Source organism: Haliotis asinina, chromosome 9 (genome assembly GCF_037392515.1).
Source record: "Haliotis asinina isolate JCU_RB_2024 chromosome 9, JCU_Hal_asi_v2, whole genome shotgun sequence".
Classification (NCBI taxonomy): domain Eukaryota; kingdom Metazoa; phylum Mollusca; class Gastropoda; order Lepetellida; family Haliotidae; genus Haliotis; species Haliotis asinina.
This window is the reverse complement of record NC_090288.1, coordinates 31,227,412-31,248,393: the sequence shown is the minus strand read 5'-3', so window position 1 is coordinate 31,248,393 and position 20,982 is coordinate 31,227,412. Positions and strand designations below refer to the sequence as shown.

The window sequence follows — 20,982 nt, the reverse complement described above, 5'->3', positions numbered from 1 at the left end:
GATTTGTCCTAAGGTATTGTTTCCCCAGGGAAAGTTTGGGCTAGACTAAAGTATCCCCCCTAGGCCAGTTTAGTTTCCCCCGTGTTATTTTGTTCTGTTTTCTATGAAAGGAGGGAGATACTGGCCCAGCTTGTCCACTTCGTCCCCATTCTTGTTCTAATATCAAAAGGGGAAGGTTCTGGCTTAGTGAGGCTAATTCTTCCCCCATCCTTGTTCTAATATCAAAGGCTAATTCTTCCCCATCCTTCTTCTAATATCAAAAGGGGAAGGTTCTGGCTTAGTAAGGCTAATTCTTCCCCCATCCTTGTTCTTCTGTCAAAAGGAGGAGATTGGGTAGTTCTTCCCTGCCTTTGTTTTACTGTGAAAAGGGGGAGATTCTGGCCTTGATAGGCCACATCTTTCCCTACCCCAGTTTTAATATCAAAAGAGGAAGATTATGGCGTGGCTCACCAAGGCTAATTCTTCCCCATCTTCATTTTACTATCAAAAGGGGGAGATTCTTGCCTAGCTAAGCTAATTCTTCCCCACCCTTGTTGTAATATGAAAAGGGAGAGATTCTAGCCAACTAGGCTAAATTGCCACCCTTATTTTACAATCACAATGGGGAGATTCTGGCATAGCTGGGCTAATTCTCCCCACCATCATTTTAAAAGTGGGAGATTCTGGTGTAGCTAGGCTAATTCTTCCCCTCCCTTGTTTTACTTTCAAAATGAGAGGATTCTGGCCTGGTTAGGCTAACTCTTCCCCACCTTTGTTTTACTATCAAAAGAGGAGATTTTGGCCTGGTTAGGCTAGTTCTTCCCCACCCTTCTTTTACTATCAATATGGGAAGATTCTGGACTGGCTAGGCTGATTGTTTCTAGAAGTGGCAGTAAAACCTTAGAACAATATGAGAAGATTGGTTCTTACGTCAGTGATCCCCAATATTAGTATTTTTCCATCAATATGAAATTATGCTTTTGATAGTTTAGAATTTTAGACATTTATTTCTTTTACCAGTTTCCATAACAACTGTGAATTCTAATTTTATCAAAATCAACAGAAAAGTCCACTGAGTCCAGTGACATCCTTCTGCCCTTCGTGATCTTCTCACAGCAACACTTCCCGTTGAGACTGTTACAGGTTTCGTTCAGCTAGCCATGGATTAATCAGTTTTCCATTCAGTGTCAATGACTCTTCATAACAGGGCCAGGTGGTCTTAACGGTCAGATACTTGAGTCTGGCAGCCCATAGAGCATACTACGAGTTGGATCTGTGTATTGTCCGTGATGGACGTCATTACGATCATCAATGAAATATTTGCTTGATGCAAATGTGTCAATATTCCCAACTGATTATTTCTTCCCGATGTTATTGTTGTCTACAGTATGTGTCAATGTTAAAGAGGTTTTATTTAGTTAATGGAATACAGGTTAATATTTCTAACACCCTTGTAAGATTATTTATTGTATTACTGATGTTAAACCCAATCCAATAAGCATGGTATAACAATCCAATAAGCATGGTATAACAATCCAATAAGCATGGTATAACAATCCAATAGATATGCAAATGAGATCATCTTGCAGAAACTGCATTTACTGAAATCTGTACATGGATTCTGTCATGTATCCCGTTTATAACTGCTAAAGTGTCTCCAGATTGTAATAGATGTTGCTGTTATACTGGTCAGAAGGACAAGTGTGGTCTCGATTTTCATTAGCTATGCCATTTTGATTCTCCTGTTTGGTTTTCCCTCTGAGTGCAATAATGGAGCCACATCCGCTAAGTGAACTGAGCTGCAAATGCTTTGTTGAACTCCATTAATTTATTGTCCTGGTCATAACCCCTCTGATCATTGGTTCTAATCCTGGTCAGCCATAGTTTCATGGTTTGTCTGCACCAAGCTAATGGGTTTCACCAAAGTGGTGAATTTCTGAGACGTGTGTATGGGTTTTCCCGCCATATGCTGGGTTATAATGGGGATGCTACCAAAACCAGTGTTTAAATTTCACTCACTCTCTCTCTCTCTCTTTCTCTCTCTCTCACTCACTCACTGTGTGCCCAGTGGTGATATTACTGGAATATTGCTAAAGGCACCATACAATTAAACTCACTTACTCACTCGCTCAGTACACAGAAAAAAACAGATACAATCACACTGTGTAAGGCAAATATGCTGTCAGACATTGTGTTATCATTACTTTAATACATTATTTAATAAAAATAATTTGATAAAAAATTATCTATTTTCTGTTATTGTCAAACCAGTTTGGTATGGAACTGCCAGTATGATAGTTGGTAAATGGATACGCCTTGTCAATAATCACTGAGAAAAATAGCCAGTCACTGGTTTCACGGCTAATTTCCTTCTTGGAAACCTAACCAGTGGATCTTTGATGAAACTGATAGAACTGAACACAGTGTTCCACCCTTCCATTTAAAACTAGTAATTTAATCTTAAACAGTTTAACTAGAGAGGACAATGCAATATAGCAAATGGACTATAGATTGCCAACAAGAACTGAAGGTAGGTCACCATACCAAGGACCATGGTAAATGGAGAGTTTGAAGAATAGATCTCAGTTTTATTTTGCTGGAGTCATTTGCTATTCCAGATTTGCTAGTTTTTATGTTTTGGGTGGGGGGGGGGGGGGGGGGTCTTGAAAAATACACTGCATTAAAGAAGTTAAAAATCATCTTATTGATATTGTTAACAGCCATACAGCAGAACAAATTTAGTAATATGAAAGTTAGGTTTTAAGTTGTGTACCTGTGTCTTGTGTTTGGTTCTATTTTAAGTTAGTTTTCACTGGACATGGTGGATATTTTTGTCAATTTGTTGCCAGTAATAAATTGTTCAGCTAATTTTTGGCAAAGAAAGTTTTATATTTTAGATCAGAGATTGAAAAAGTATTCTGACCTAAACACTGCCAGAAGAGTCGTAAATTTTCATCTAATTGTCATATGTCAAGCTTCTTAGAAAGTATGTTGCATCTTCCAGACCATGTATCGCTATGCAGTGTGCCACCATGAGCGGCCTGCCAATACCCACATCAAGAACAAGTATGGCCTTACTCCACTCACTCTTGCCAGCCAGCTCGGCAGACATACCATCTTCAAGGAAATGTTGGAGCTGGATAGTTTGGTAAGCTCGCATCGTTAAATGACTGATATGCAGTCTGTAGAATGTGTCTGATCTTGTGGAAACACTGTTTAAATGCTTTCAGGAACTGCCTCATAATTGACTGGAACATTAACGCAATCTTTCACCCTACAAAATGTGCATGCATGTAGTTATGTAATGAAGTATACAGAAATCACGTGTACTTATTATTTTTACAACACAGACAATCACTTAATGTAGTTAAAATGGTAATGACTCATATTTTGGGGGGGCAAACTGCATGAAGTAAATCAATTACAGCTCCCTTCTTGTCAGCCACGTTTTATCATACAAGTTCTACACTTGTGTGTTTGTTGTCATTCACTTGATGCTTTGTTTATAATTGTTACCAGTGCTAAGTGTAAAATCATTAAGTTCACCCTGCCTCTGATGATGTCAAGGACATAAAGAAATCAGTTGCTCATATTTGACATTTCTCATGTCTGGTGTAATTATTGACTCTAAGATTGAGTTGTAAAAAGATCTGATGTGAATCTCTTGCATGTTATGTAATATTCACATGACAGCACAAGGGAGGAATATAATTCATTCAAAGGATTAACAGACATGTTGTTTAATTAATCACTGTTATTTTACAGAGTGGATTTGTCAAAATGTGTGTGCTTTTACTTCTTGGAACACATGAAATACTCCAGTATCTTGGTGCCTTTGTGAAAACTACGTACTTCATTCAAAGGATTAGCTAGTAATATGTCTATTGATTGATTGTTGTTGTCTAACTAAATTTGGATATCACAAAAATAGATTTTATGTTTTCTGTCTTAGCTGACCAGTGAGGATTCAGGCAGAAACAAACTTACGCAATGAGTGGAAATAGGAACAAGTAATTATATCACACAACATTGAGATAATTTTAAATATCTTTTTGTTACACACATGATATTGCCAAGTTTTTTGTATGGCTTGAAAAAAGATTTCTTGAAAGTTATGGATTATAATATTCCTTGAACAAGACAATATTCATTTAGCTTGTTCTGTACATTATGATATTTGCTTTTCATTTTAATTCATTTGAAAATGCGAGGCCCTGATGATTACTGGTCTACTTGTTTCGCCTCAGATATTTCTGGTTACTATTAGGATTGGTAAAGTGTGCTGTTGGTATTTTCAGGGACTGTTCTAACACAGAAATACCTGATTTCTGCCTTTAGGTATACAGAAGGATTTTGAAATGAAACACAGCCTGTTGTGTTGTGTTGCCTATTTGTGTGATGATTGGTCAATCTGCTGATGATGGGGTGTTGTTTCAGGAACTGTGGCGGTACAGCAACATCTTGTGTTCAGCCTACCCTCTCACAAGCCTGGACTCTATTGGACCCAAGGGAGAAACAAGTAACTAGCAGTCATACCATCCTCTGTCATCCAGGGTGGTTTTGTGCCATCCTGTTGAGAAAAATACCATGGACTATTTAATGGGAAACAATTTATGTTGAACAGTAATAAACTACAGTCCGTTTGGGTTCAAAAGAAAACGGTGAATGATTTAATACCTCGAAATAGGGATAAGGTCACAAAACGTACCGTTAATGAGACATATGGTCCTGAAACCTCTGCACCCTATAGGATCTGAAATCTGACATTTTATGATCAATCATAGAGAAAGTTCTTTAAGAAACCATCACCATATTGTTCTGTTTTCACGCTTCACACGGAGGGGTGACAAAAGGTTGGAAGAACAGTTGAGAATCGCATGTTGGCCATCACACCTGGGTGTGCTGGGTTGGAGTGTATGCAGGCACTGTTGCAACAGCCATTTGGCACCCTACATGTGAAATGTGAAAATGGCACAATAATACATGATGGTTTCTTAAACAACCTTTTTATCCCTATTTCAAGTTATCAAATCATTCATCATCCTCATTTGAACCTAAACGGACTGTAGCATTCCAATCAAGATGCTCTCAAGTGATAAATTATGTTAGTTGTTACAGATAGGAGTTACGCTGGTGATGACATCACTTCCTGAAAGACGTGTGTGAATGGAGCATGTACATTATGTCAGAATGGTACACTTAAAATGAAGGATGCCAGCTGACACTGTCCATAAGAAAGTTATACACTATGAATAACTTCATTAAGGATACAACACACCTCAATATCATATACAAAACCAAATGTTTTAATGTATTTTTTTTACAAAATTAAAGGATCTGTGGCTGTGTGCATATAAGATGTCTGCATAATATCAGGGAGAGCAGTTGAAAATACACTGGGTGGGAAAAGATTTTACATTACTTTTCAAGGAAATAATCTGTTCCATACAGTTAACAGAATTTTGAGGGAGATTTTGATTTTTCCATATATTCCATACAATTATGAAATTTTAGGGTTTAGAAGAAAAATACTAAACTTGCAGGTGCACCATTGTTTGGCTTCTGAGACAGAACCTTTTGATTTTGACGGAATATCTGAAAAAGTTCACATCTCTTTGATGTTAGTTTCTCCATTGTATCATGATATTAAAGGATGATGGTGAGGAGGAAGATGATGATGATGAAGATGATGAGGAGGAGGATGAAGGTGAAATGTGAGTTGTGTGTGTTGTAGACTGGAACTCGGCCCTGATGATCATTGTGAATGGGGAGACAGAAGAACACCTGGACATGTTGGAGGGAGGTGTCATCCGGCAGCTGCTGGACGAGAAGTGGAAGACATTTGCCAGGGTAACAATATATGTCCTGAGATGTTGTCAGGAGATACTGGTTCATTTGTTATATGTTGAGGACATTGTTAGATGTAAGTTAACACACCTGATGATCATCAGTACCACGCCCATTGTACTCAGGTGAGATGAGGTGAGGTGAGGTGAAATGGAGTTTAACATCATACAGCGTCAGTCTAGCCCAGATTTAACTTTCCTACCAGGTTTCATAATGTTTGGAATATGATCCCAGAATATACACTGAAATAACTCAACAAGACATAAATATTTTTTTTTATGATGGTTAAAATATGCAGTTTTTCCACCTGTGCACATTTGACTGCCACTCTTCGAGCAGTATTCTTCAACTAACGCAAAACCACATGTGGACCACTTCCACATTCCTGGGTAAACCAGGGTTGGTCCCATAGCAAGAATAGGGTCATATTGTGTCTTTTCATTCTGACCCTTAGACGTCACTTCTCCGCGTAACATGTTATACATTCTTAAAAAAAATTAGGGGAGCCAGAACTTTAAAGTCTGGCTGAAAGAAAACCCATTGAGGAACATTACAATGACATTTATCTTGTGTATGCAGCATCATTTCACGTTATCACCACACGCAAACACAATGCATGGGAAGCATGTGCTGCGAGCCTCCTACACATGCATGGGGTGTCATTATGAATCTTAATGTTTTTCTGACAGGTCGATAAATCACTTAAGACCATTTTATCCGATAATTTTCTTGCATCTGGGCATGGTCAGAGTTTTCAGAGTCAAATTACACACTAATGACTGAAAATTGTAAACCTGAAATTTTCATGTCATAATCCAGTCACCTAACAAGGGGGATACCTGAACAAACAGTTTTACTTTGAATGAAGTCCATGTGGCGATGCATTCTCAAGACATCCATTATTGTTGTATCAACATTGATTCAGTCCCATATATCTCCCAATTTCCACAATCGTACATTGAAAGTACAGTTCCCCTACTGTTTTTGAAGAGTATATTTGGGATTACACATTCTTAGAAAAGAACAAATTTTAGTACTTTTTCGACCTGAGTTGTATAATCATCGTCACTTCTCCAAAAGATAAGTTTGGTTGTGCGATTGAGTGTGTCACTATAACTAACCTCATGGATCACTGATCACTGCAACAGTCATGATATTATTTGGGTTAAGATTTAATTGTTGAATGTTTTGTCATCTTCAGAGGCGGTTCATCCTGCGACTGGTGATAGCATTCATCCACTTGGCATTGATCAGTGTCGTCATCTACACTCGGCCTGAAGGGAGTCAACTTCTAGGTTTCAGGGGTACTATAGACATTGTGAGTGTTAAGCTCTGTCTAGATACAGGACAGTCATTACTTGTTAAGGGATGTTTCTTTAAGGGGTTTTGTACAAATTCCAGCACAGATAGTGTAGCGTCATCATGAAACAGCGTCACCTGCTTGTCACAGCCGACACTTTTAACCAGAAAGTCTAATGTCTCAAGATAGGTCTTGCTGTCCCTCACAAATATATCGCAGAAAATATTAGCGATGGATTAGCGATGGATTTGTTATGTCATGCTCAGTATGTACATGCTCAGTGTTCATTCAACCTTCTTAATCTCTGTTAACAACATTTTGCCTCATGAAATGCCGTGGAGCTCTTAGACTGACATGTGCTACAGACTCTCAATGTTACATTCAGATACATTAGAGCAGTCATGTTGTGTCTTTTGACATTTTGTGGGACTGGATTATCTCCCTTCTACCATATGCTCCACATTAGATAGCAAGCCCAGTGTTGTGTGGAATTCAAGCATTGACGTATGGATTTGGAAATAAAGGAAAGGAAGACTCAAGATTTTTTTTGTCATGTGCTGGGTATTGATAAGTATTTTTATGTAGGCATAATTTAAGTTTTTTATGCAAACATTTTATATTAGTCTAGTTTTTGTCAGGGAAAACCAGATACTGGTAGTTTCTTTCAGAGAGATTGTGTTGATGTGAATATGTCTGAGAATAATATTTATCATGAAGTAATTTACATTTATAGATACAGAGACAAATTTAAAACATAAAGAATCCAATAATGACAGTTATATTACATGAAAATTTAGAAGAATATTTAGACTTATATGCATTTGATGGTTTTCAGGTGTCTGGAATTGAATGTGCTTGTGAATTGTGATTCAAACACATTTACCCTGTGTTTGTGGGTATGCAATACCGATGTTACTTATGACATACAGGTGTTGTATATGCAATGTTGCAGGTACGCTACATAGCAGAGGTGCTGGTGTGTTTGGGATGTTTCTGTGCAATCATGGTTGATGGGATTGCAATTGGTTCTCAAGGATTCAAGCCTTTCATCAGAAACTGCGTAAGTTAACACAAGTGATTCTGTAGCGGCCATAAATTTACTGAGTCCCATGTACAGGCACAAACTATGACCCTTCTGATCCGAAGTCAGACGTCTTGTCCACATGACCAAAGAGGTTAACCACGTAAGCAAGCTGACAAGGCAAGGATGCCATCTGTGGGATGAATCCGCACCTTGCTACAATTTCAAGATAGAAATGGAGACCACTTGTGATTTCTTCTGCGATGAAAGGGCAATTGCATGTTATTGGTTTAAATATTTCTATAACTTGTCCACAGGCTAGATTCTGTTCCAGTAATTCCAAAATGTCAAATAATAAGTACCACACTCCAGAGAGAAATGGATAATAGATGACACCTGTAAATATGATGGAGAAATGTCATGTATGAGATATAACATACTTACTCATATTTATTTTAATGATCAATTTGAAGTCATTTTACCTGTTTACTGAAATGAATAGATGCCAAAATCTTTTGATCAACTTTTGCAATTTCAAGAAATTTCTGTAGTACCGAGGAGATGTTAAATCCTTTAGTACTAAGGTATGAATTTGATCTTACAGTGTTATAATTTGGACATATAAAGAAATAATGAGCAGCATTCTCGCATATTCTCACATATTCCTACCTTCAACGTTCCTCCAGACTGATGATTGGGCAGTCTCATACTGTACTTGCCGGTCACCCTGTGTTAGATTTGGTCCCCATCAACTTGTTCTTGTCATGAAAGGGAAGTCATTGGACTGGGTGATAAGACTTGGTTACTTTGCTTGTATGTGCAGTCTAGCTGCCGAAGCCTGTGAACATCTGGGTTAAAATTGTCTTCAGGAACCCATGCTTTTTGCAAGAGGCAACTAACGGGATCGGGTGGTCAGATTCTCTGGATACTCTGGTTCTGATTTGTTTATTTACAGCCTGCCAACATATAGCTGGAATATTGCTCATTGTGGCATTGAACATCCAACCAACCAATCTTTTCTTTTACAGACTAACAGGATCATGTGGTTAGGCTCGCTGGCTTGCATCAGTTGACATGTCATTGTATCCCAACTGGTTGATCCGTTGATCACAGGATGGTCTGGTCCAGACTTGATTTTAACAGACCGCTGCCATAAAGCAGGTGTGTGTGGTGTGATCGTGATGTGTGGTTATGATGGTGTTTGGTTCCAGATGCATGCTCCCGCTCAGACGGTGTATATGATCTCGTGTCTACTGATGCTGTTGTGTATACCGTTCCGATTACTGAGGCTCAACACAGTGGAGGATATCCTTCTCATCATAGCTATTCCGGGATCGTGGTTCTTCCTGCTCTTCTTTGCCAGGTAACAGATGTGTAGCAATGTCTTGTTCATTTTGTCCTGGGGTAGAATAGGCCTTCAGCAACCCATGCTTGTCATAAGAGGCGACTATGCTTTTCGTATGAGGCGACTAACAGGATCGGGTGGTCAGGCTTGCTGCCTTAGTTGACACATGTCATCGGTTTCCAATTGCGCAGATCGATGCTCATGTTGTTGGTCACTGGATTACAGGCTGCCGCCTTATAGCTGGAATATTGTTGAGCTCGGCATGAAACTAAACTCACTCACTCACTCATTTTGTCCACATAATATCACCTCCACAACTCATGTGTAGAAAACGGTTGACAGCACCAAGATCTCTGGTGGAATGGAATCTCTTTCCTTTTTTGGTGTTCTGATGGTTTATTTCATAACTGACATGTATGGGAGATAACTCTAGGAGGAATATAGTCAGTGTGAACTTGCCATAGGTCTTCCAAATATCATTTATCCATCCCATCCTCCGATAATAATTGAATCATTCTTTTCTATCCCATCCCATTGCATGTATATGCGATAACATGCTCAACCAAAAATGCTAAACAAAAAGTTAAGGATCATGGATATTTTTGGTGTGTGTGTTCAAGATTCCTGTCACTCAGATAAAATAGGCAGAAATATTCAAGATTCGTAACTTTTCTTTATTCAGTGTGAACAAAATGTACAAAATTTTTATGTACATTTCTATTTTGTCTTAGAATGGCATTTTACAAGTGGTACACATGAAGGCGAGGATTTATGGATGTTGGCATCCATGATGATCTCATCTTTATGTTTCCGTGTGTTTATATATATTATTGGTTAGTTTTACGGTATGTTTGTGTTAGTTTTACAGTATGTTTGTGTTACTCTGTTTCAGGGGATCAGCACTGCTAGGTCCTAATGTTGTTATGATGTCTTGTATGCTGGTAAATGACATCCGGAGATTTGCCCTTATACTGGCAGTATTCTTTATACAGTTTTCTCTAGGTACAGCTCTTCAGTTAGACATTGTCCTGATGTGACCATTTGGTTTGAAGCACTGAAACAGATAACTGCATGAGCGTTTGTGAGATACCGTTTGTCTAACAAGTTATATGTTTCTTTGCACACCTTGAGATAACCCAGTCTCAACATCTAATCAATGCATGTTCTCGTGATCTCTATAGATATCATTTATATGTATTTGTTATATCATCCTACATACTGCTTACTAGGTGGAGACCTGTGAAGGTCCGGGGTAGAATAGGCCTTCAGCAACCCATGTTTGCCATAAACGGCGACTATGCTTGTCAGAAGAAGCGGTTAACGGGATCGGGTGGTCAGGCTCGCTGACTTGATTGACACATGTCATCGGTTTCCATTTGTGCAGATCAATGCTCAATGCTCATGCCCTTCCTCCATTGCATCGACTACAACATAATAATTTTCACAACAGACAAGAAGATGTAGCGTCTGTGTGCAGCAGATACAGTGTTTGGCAATGACACCTTCTCCTCAGCACCCCGGCTGTTCGAGCAGATCTACACACTGCATGCTGAGTATCAAGGCCACATGTTCCCATTCATCTACAGTCTGCTGCCAAATAAGTCAGAGGATACATACAGTAGGACCCTGGAATAAATTGTGTCAGATGGCCCATCAGCTGAACTCTTCCCTCAATCCATTGTGACATTCCAGTTAGTCTTTGAACTTGCTGACCACAATGCTGTGAGAAGTGGGTCAAAGGTCGCCAGTTTGGTCCAGAAGTTTGGAACCTCTTTGGCAATCCTGGACATCGAACCAACAACAACATCGAGTGATGGAACCACAGGATAAACAAGCTTGCCAAGAAGAGCCATCTGAACATTTTTTAGTCCAATTTAAACTGTTCCAGCGAGAACAGTCCAACGTTGAAGTCGCCATCCAATGGATTGCAGAACACTGGACAGCCCCACCCAGGAAGAGAAAATACAGGATTATTGACACTCACCTGCAGTCACCGAATCACGACCTTGTCAACAACATCATCGGTGTCATGGACTACACAGATCACATCGCTGACCTGATCCATCTTCAGTGATCCACCTCAGGGTGACTTTTTGGTGAACAGCCTGTTACTCAATCATTTATTGTGACATATTTATCAAATTTATACCATGACTATGATATCAGGCAACAAGTTACGTTTCTTTGTTTTCTTGTGTGTTCTGTGTTCTTTGTGGCTTGACCACTGCTGCGAAAACAAAACCTTAGTGAAGAGTTTTGGTCCAGATTTCACTTTTCTGGTCCATAACCGGGCTGAAATAATGCCGATGTGATGTAGAGCACAAATTAACTCCTCATTTTGTTTCTGGTGGTGAAATGAATCCTTGATTCAAGCCAAGTGTCCTATAAATAGTTTTTGTTTAATAGCGAAATCTACACTGGCTGTTTTTAGACACAATGGTCGTGAAGATTGCATAATACATGCATCTGTTGTGTGAATCTCATAGCTTCAGACATTGTATGTCAACCATCAATGACCTATGGCCTAAGACCCATGTTTATAGAAGTGTGAGTGAGACACCTCTCAGCTTGTTTTCAAGTGAGAAGTCCTTTCATTATAAATTTCTATGGGTATTTTATTGGGTTTTCTTTACAATGGTAAACTAATAAGAATAATTACGATCTCATCAAAACCCTCTGTCTGCCTAAACCTATAGTAACAGCTGAGTGATAATGATCCCTGTTGATAATGCTGTGTAGAGACTGTTACCATATTTCCTCCAATGAGTGCCAGTCAGTATTTTTGGTTCGAGTGTCCGGGAGGTGCTGACTGTCCAGAAGCTTACACCACAAGCACCTCTGTGCCCAGCAGGATTTGAAATATGACGCTTTATGAACAGTGCTTAGTAGCACCTGACATGTGTGCCGACACTGTTCCACCAGCTGTTCTTTACTCATCATCATCATCCCCATGCTTGCCATAAAAGGTGACTAAGCTTGTCGTAAGAGGCGACTAACAGGATTGGGTGGTCAGGCTCACTGACTTGGTTGGCACATGTCATCAGTTCCCAATTGAGCAGATCAATGCTCATGCTGTTGATCACTGGATTGTCTGGTCCAGACCCGATTATTTACAGACCGCTGGCTTATAGCTGGAATATTACTGAGTGCACGTAAAACTAAACTCACTCACTACTTTCATTTCGTAGGCATGGTAGATAAAATGAGCTAGATTGGCAGTGATTCAGTTTTGTTAGGTTCGGAAGCTTCTACAAAGAACATGAAGGGGGTTCGTTAATTGGGGGGAAATAAGGTAATTACTGATTTCTCCTCCATATATCACAGGGATTTTCTGAGTGTATTACACAGTCATCATAGCCTTGTTAGCTACAATAAGAAGCAGGTATTTTCTGCGTAATTATAGAATTAATGTTGAAGCTGATAGTTGAAGCTGATAATAGACTCTGCATGTGTCCCAAATTACAAAGTCGAGCATCTGCAGCATGACAATTACTGAGTCAGCATGTATAATCTAGCGTGTGACACTGTGTGATTATTAATGCTTCAGAAACCACTGTCAACAATTATTGTTAAATGAGGCTTGTTCTGCAACAATTTTCTGGCATGTACATCTAGAATCCCCTAATATGTAAATTATAAATATTACCCAATGGAAACTGCAGAAGTTCATGAATATCCAGGTCTTGTACATGGTTTCTTGCTTGACCTTACATCAGAAGTCAAGCAGTGGCTGTTTTTGTAACCTTGACAGAATCCAGGAGAAATCTCACTGTATCTGCAGGAATTATTTGGACGGACAAATATTAAAAGCAGAATTTGTTTATCTGATCCCTGCATTGACCAATGAGAGGGCTTGCTTTGACCACACCCACTTTGTGCGGCCTTATGGTCCTTGCTATCATCCACCATTTGTGTCAAGATTGTTTAGTTGAGGGTCAAAATCAGCTTTTAGTCGACTTGTTGAATTATCAATAAAGAACCGATAGATGTCTTGAGTAGTGATCAATAGGCCAAGCCTCCATGACTATGTTAAGGTATAGTTAAGAAATTAATTTAATTGATTGCATGCAATCAGCCGTGTAGGTTGGTAGGGTACACCGAAGTGTCTGGCCTTGTCTAGATAGAGTTTTTGAATGGCATTTAGAAGTGATATACATAAAGACACGAGTTTTTCATGTCTTCCTTGTCTAGATATACTGTACAGTGAAGCATTTCAAGTCAGGGGTCATCTCAAAATTTCTGTATATATTTTTTTTTTAAAATCTTTCATCCTCACAATGACAAAAGGGCCAGTGGGTAGCTCTTGCCTGATTCACGTCTGGTCAAGTTTAAGGTAACTATACTCATTAATGCAAAACAGATTTGTATAAATTTCATTAACATAATTTAGTTAATTAAGTAATTGATCAAGTGTTGCCTAGATGCCAAAGAAATGTTTTCCAGGAGAAATGGAGCTCATTGCTGGTGAGGAGAGATTATGTTTTATATGTTACGCAGAGTTCCATATGTCAGCTGCATGTGGTGGATCTGAAGTCTTCTGACCCAATCTTCATCCTCTAGTAGGTCGATGAAAGTCTGCAGCAACTATTTTAGGTTTGTTGGTACCTGTCTAAAAGCGTAGTATTCACAGATTGTGAATCATTTATTGTTTGTCTGCATGCCAACTTCTACCAGTATCTATTTCCAGCATGCAAGTACGGTGCACATGCTTGGCGTAGCAGACGTCACATGGACAGGTCATGCATGAACAGTGAATACAAAATGAAGTAAATTCTTAGTTTGATAAGCATATTTGGACAAGTTGTCAGAAATAATCACCATGGAGATTGACCTCCCCTGAAAGTATCAAAATCAGGAATGGATTCACATGCTTATGTATAGCAGACATCTTGTGGTGTATCATACTAGTTTTTGCATAGGAGAGATGCAGGGGTACCCTAATGGTTAAGGTGTTTGTTCGTCATGCTAAAGATTATCCACACGGATACAGTGTGTGAAGCCCATTTCTGGTGTCCCCCACCATGATATTGGTGGAATATTGCTATAAAATCTGCCTAACAGTAAACGCACTCACTCACTCAATCTTGCATGGGATGTTTGGCAGTTATCTTTGTTTTAACGGAGTACAGACATTTTGCCTTCATAATCGTCTTCTTTGTTTGAAGAGTATATCAGGGATAACAATTTTCTACTGATGCACAGATTTCTGCCAGTATATTTAAAATTGATCAATTCATTTCCCTATGAACCCATCCCTGGTATTTTCTAATCCAAGTTACAGATGTTCGTTCAGTGTTTCCATGTGCATCACTTGGATGTCTATTCCTATACTACCCCTTACATAAGAAAGATACGCTTATCATCTGTATTCAAAATCATACCACTGTGCAAACTTTAACAGAATGTTTCAATGATTTAATGCTGAATGTTATTATCATATGAATGTTTTTTGAAAAATGCTGTTGACTGCAGTTTTCAAAGGAATGATTTATTTCTGTTCTCTCAAGAGAGTAACAAAACATTGACTCACAGTAGTTCATGCATATACAGGTAACTGCATCTGTGACATTTTTGACACTGTCATTATGACATACCATATTTATAGTTGCTATGATTTAGGAGGGGCTCAAGGTCTGTCTGTATTGTGATTGTGCATACTGTGTTCTAATACAGATTCCCCTTCACTGTTCATCTTGTAGGCAGATTTCAGGGATTAATTATCCCCGCAAAATGTTTTAATGGAGTATTCAAATGAGCATGCAAATTTGTCTTTTCCAGAGCAGAACATAACAACCTTTCAATATTTCTTCACCAAACTTGGCACCTTGCTAGCTCTGGTAGTGAATTAGTGCCTTTTGGTAGTTTTGGATTCCTGAATAAGATGTTTTGCTACATTTCCATGGCAACCATTTTGACTTTAATGAAATTGGTCTCAGTGCTCTTCTGTGGAACAGAACTTTAACTTTTCAAGAACAACACCTAATTCAACACACCCAATTTACATCAATATTACTGAGATACTCAAACCCAACATTTGACATAGTCATAACTAGCTGACATATTCTTGAAGAGCATTTTACCATTGCAGGGCGTATTGATGTTTTCGTCTTCTCGTTTTTATGCCCCTGCCATATGTGGCAGGGGGTAAATAGGGTTACCCTCCATATCCATCTGTGGGAAACCAGGACTGTGCTTGATCCACTTCTCCACAAAAAATCCTCTGTGGAATCCCATGAGCTTATACATGGGATTTAGCTTATACATGGGATTTCTTGGAACACTAACGGTGTGCATCTCATATTTTGTATTTGTATTCTATTGTTTTTTAATAAGTTTAGAGCCATTTAAACTTGCATACATTTTGTTGAATTTCTCTGTGATGATAGTGTATTATGGGATGAAGTCTATCCACTTCTGCACAAAAAAATGCAGAACTGAATAAACTTCTGTGTGTCTTTTGTAGGGACTCTAAGGTTGTGCATTTCATAATTGTTTATGCAATTTCGTTCCATCCAACAGGGAGGTGTACGTTATCCACTTCTCAAAAACAACTTCACGGAATTCATTTAGATTACACATGTGCTTTAAAGGGACTCCAAAGGTGTGCATCTTATATTTTGATTTGTATTTAGTTACTTTTCCAATTTCAATGCTGTTTGAACTTATATAAATTTTGTTGTATCGTGTTATAGTGGATAAAGTCTATCCACTTCTTCACAAAAACTGCTGAACAGAATTTCAGTTGACAATAAAGGTGTGCATCTCATACCTTGTTCAACCAGTTGCTGAATTTTCTCACTTCCACAGATGTTTGAACTTAGTAGAATTTGGTTCTATTCATCCTGTTCGTCCCATGCAACAAGGGGTGTACTTTATCCACTTCTCGTAAAAACCACAGCACAAAACTCATTTAGCTTACATATGTCCTTTATATCGACAGGTGTGCTGTACAAAGTTTGTGAATATTGTATGCCCAAGTTCTAAAATGACATTCAGAGAAATTCTTTACGTGTGTGATGTTTGATAGAACTGTATGTTATCTCCTGGAACAGAGGAAGCCAGTCACTTAAAACCTTAAGATACTGAATGAGATGAAATAGTGTAGAAGAGATTTGTTATTTCACACAGCTAACAAGCATCAAGTCACGGTCTGTACGTCTAGATATGACTATAAGCATTATGGCTCACACAGACATGGATTGTTTGTTTTCATCTACAAAACTTGCTGTTTGACAAGGCTAAACAGATAAACATATCACGAGTGTGTTGATCTAATTACCACAGTGAGCATTATTACACAGACACATGCATTATTTGATCTTCATGATATTTATCTTTAGATGTTGAACAGGACTTTATTTCAGGAGATTGGAGTGTTTTTGTTTATCTTTCAGTCTTTCATTTCAGTCCTCAGTTCACATCCTGGTGTCAGGTTATGTCACGTTACTTGATTTTCGCTTACCTGCCGGTGTTAAGAAATTCAAGATCTTGGATGTCTGTTTTGATTTCAGATAGCTATAGACTTCTGTACAAGCTGTAGGGCCCTGAAGTCCCACAATGAGTTCACAAATACTAGCTGCAGGAGGTAGCTTCGTAGTTAAAGTGATCACTCGTCATTCAAATGACTCAAACTCAAAACTTATTTCTGATGCCCCCTGCCATCATATTGCTGCAATATTCATTAGTGTAAACCCAAACTTACACACTCACCAAAATGGTAGATGTGTGAATGCTTATTTACAAAATCCATAAAACAGACCAACCCAGTAATTTAATGGCAATAAAAATTTTCCAAGTGGGGAAGAAAGTAAGTCTCTTTACAGTCACATAAGGCTTCATCATGTACATAGTTTGGGTGTCATGGAAACACATTAGTTTGAATTGTTGTGGGTATGAATCTGTTGTTTTGAGATTTGTCGGCTTCATATCCATGAACTTCCCTTTCCCCAAATCACATGCATGGATGATCTGTATCTGTTGTATCTAGTTTATATCACATCAGCCTCACACACTATCATGTCACTGTTCAAAGCGGCGCAAGCCAATGCTGCTAAAGATTGGCATGTGCAGGGGGGTAGTTTAGTGGTTAAGGCGTTTGCTTGTCTTGATGAACACCCTGCCGTAGACCCGGGTTTGATTCCCCACAGGGGTACAGTGTGTGAAGCCCATTCCTGCTACCTGCTGTGATATTGCTAAGAGCTCACTCACTCACTCACTCACTCACTCACTCACTCACTCACTACAGATTAGCAAGTGCAAAAATACAATATGGTATTGGAAAGGGGAGATAACCCTATAGGACATAGGTCCGAGACTTCTGCTGTTGTAGATGCATTAACGCAAGTTCGATGTTACGCTTACCTTGTACTAACTACACAATGAGCACATGTGATCTTGAGCTACACAGTTTGATTGTTTTGGGTTTTTTTGCACTTTTCCACAGGGGTGTGAAACTAACCGGCCCCTTCGTTACCATGATCTATAAGATGATTAAAGGGGACCTCTTCAGATTCGCACTCATCTATATTATCTTTCTCATTGGATTCACTCAAGGTAGGTTTAAGATGCGCAGTGTGTGATCCTATATCATGTCTGTGATAGTCTGACCTCTTAGAATGTCATGATTTTGCAAGGCGACTATGCTTGTTGTAAGAGGCAACTAACGGGATCGGGTGATAGGGTTCGCTGACTTGGTTGACACGTCATCGCTTCCGAATTGCGCAGATCAGTGCTCGTGCTGTTGATCACTGGATTGTCTGGTCTACACTTGATTATTTACAGACCGTCACCATATAGCTGGAATATTGCTGAGTGCGGCATAAAACTGAACTAAATCACTCACTCATGATTTGGCAGCTGAATTATGAAAACACTACTACTTCCTCAATTCACATGAGTGATATATTTTCATCTGTGAAAAATATTCACAAGAACTAATATTTATGATGGTATTATTTAGTGTTGCTCTATATGCCGTGAATACAAGTATGTAGTGTATGAAGTCACTTTATTATATTGCCTGTTCAGTTAAGTCTCTCCAGGATACTGCTAATAGCTTTCAGTTTCAAAACCATCATAGGAAATTTAAACATACAGATTTTTTTATCATAGCATTTCTGTGCTTTTAAGGTATTGTTAAATTTTCCAAGGCTGAACATCCTCGATATCATCCAGATATACATTCTGATAAATCTCCACTATACACTGGATGCATCTATGGCATGGATCTATGAGTTTATTACCTCCCTTTGTTGGCTCTACATTCTCACAGAACATATACCCTTTAGATAATTACTAGTTTTACATTTGTATCTGTGGTAGTCTAGTTATCTTACTCTCTTTCATTGACAGATGTTTATAATTTACTTTTTAATTATTATAAAACTATATCTTTATTTAGTTGCGATATGGCTGAAGTATTGCTGATATGACTTTAAATTTTAACTCACTCAATTATTTCTTTCACTATAGATTCTTTTTTTTTCTTTTTTTAAGCAAATACGTTTTGTGAGCGGTAAGCATCTTATACTGGTAATGAATTTGATATTGATACAGGTTTAGTACTGAATAAATTGTTGAAATAATCTGCACCTTTTACTCATTTTGTTGTTTGACCTGGGGGAAGGCTCATGTGTACTTGAGATAACACTAATTTGTTCATTTCTTTGCCCTTCAGGCTTCTTTTTCCTGTTCCGAGATGTGGAAACAGACAACTCTGATGTCCAGAAGTTTTCGACTTTGGAAGACACAGTGATGAACCTTTTCCAGATGACCTTGGGAGAGTTCAAGGTCAGATTTTGATCAATTAAGGCTATTTATTTTATTTCAGTTAAAACTTGTTAGCATGGGTTAAACTGCTTCATGTGCATAATCTCAAAATGTAAACGGGGAAATTGTGGAACTTGTGAGTATATACTTGAAAGCTCATGTATTAAATTCAAAAACAGGAAACAAATGTTTCATGTACACTCTAACATGGACTGCTCCGCAAAACATATTATTTATGTTATTATATGCCAAGGGTGTCATGAAGAGTACATTGGACAAACAGAGTGCTTGAGGGACAGAATGCGTGTCCATAAACAGCAGATTAAGGACCCCAAAACCAGGTGCATCCCCATAAGCGCTCACATCGACAAATGCGCAGCAGGAAAGGAAATAAAATTTAAAATATTGCCTTTTTACAAGATGAATACTGCTGGTGCCATGCTGCGCAAAGCTAAAGAAAACTTCTTTATAAAAGAATTGTGTCCATCATTAAATCAGTAACACAATGTATTGGAATTATATTTGGTTTTTTTTATGCTTCTGTTGTATTAATGTCAATGTTAAAGCCGCAATGTTACATCATGGCAACGCCACGTCAGAACATTTGTATACAGTTGTATTGTGACATCAAGACAAAAGTGACGTCATAACAGTCTGTTTATCTGAAATGACATCTCCCTGAAGATACACGATTGAAACATGTATGAGAAGATCTGTGTTGTGTTATTATTTTGGAAACTTCTTCTTATATATCTACAACTGTACGCTTGGTATTCTCATCACTTTCTTTATACATACATACATACATACATACATACATACATACATACATACATACATACATACATACATACATACATACATACATACATACATACATGCATGCATATATGTATATATATGCATATATATATATATATATATAGTTATTTAGAAGAATGTTTAGAAGAATTTATCAGGGTTTTTATCTATTTCAGTGCTGTAATCTATGCAAAATGTAGAATTATGGAACCCATCAACCTCTATTATGTGCAGGACATAGAAGGAGCATTGGTTATTTCCTTGATATTTTGTTCCATTAACCAAAAAAAGGGCTGTATTGATTTATGTATGGCTACAAAGACAATAGATATGATCATAAATATGGATACATAGCAATACAACCAGTATGTTTTGAATTTCACATGGCTGAAACTGCCATTTTCCTGATAAGGCTGTCAGTCTTTGTATAAACTTCATCAAGACACAAATATGTTTCAGTATCTGTTCAGGGGGGTTTGATTTGCAGATGCTGTTGGCTCTTGATCATACAGTCTTTCTGTTTTGGCAAAATGGTTATTGAACATTGAAACTATGGTAAATTTTCAGTGAATCAAACCAAATTGTTACCGCCCTAGTTACAACTGTTTCCTAAGCGGCAAAAGAAGAAACATCCACTAATATGCTTGTTAACGATTTGAAGTTGCTGACTATTCCAGCAACATTGAGAATGATTGGTTTCAGCAATACCAGCATTAGTGAATGAGTGAGTGAGTTTAGTATTACGCCACAGCCAGCAATATTGCAGCTATATGGCGGCGGTCTGTAAATAATCGAGTCTGGATCAGACAATCCAGTGATCAACAACATGAATATCGATCTGCACAATTGGGAACCGATGACATATGTCAACCAAGTCAGCAAGCCCATTAGTCACCTCTTACCAGCATTAACCAAAGGGAC

The 20,982-nt window shown here is 38.3% G+C and overlaps 1 protein-coding gene across 1 annotated transcript in view; it reads left to right on the top strand.

Annotated features, from left to right (window-relative positions):
* Positions 1-20,982, top strand: part of LOC137297204 (transient receptor potential cation channel subfamily V member 5-like) — a 61,481-nt gene that overhangs the window by 33,154 nt on the left and 7,345 nt on the right. Inside the window, exons 6-13 of the mRNA XM_067829215.1 lie at positions 2,984-3,127; positions 4,417-4,498; positions 5,714-5,829; positions 7,028-7,144; positions 8,079-8,186; positions 9,359-9,510; positions 17,936-18,045; positions 19,169-19,281. Coding sequence (XP_067685316.1) covers positions 2,984-3,127; positions 4,417-4,498; positions 5,714-5,829; positions 7,028-7,144; positions 8,079-8,186; positions 9,359-9,510; positions 17,936-18,045; positions 19,169-19,281 — 942 coding nt within the window. The remainder of the gene's footprint in view (positions 1-2,983; positions 3,128-4,416; positions 4,499-5,713; positions 5,830-7,027; positions 7,145-8,078; positions 8,187-9,358; positions 9,511-17,935; positions 18,046-19,168; positions 19,282-20,982) is intronic.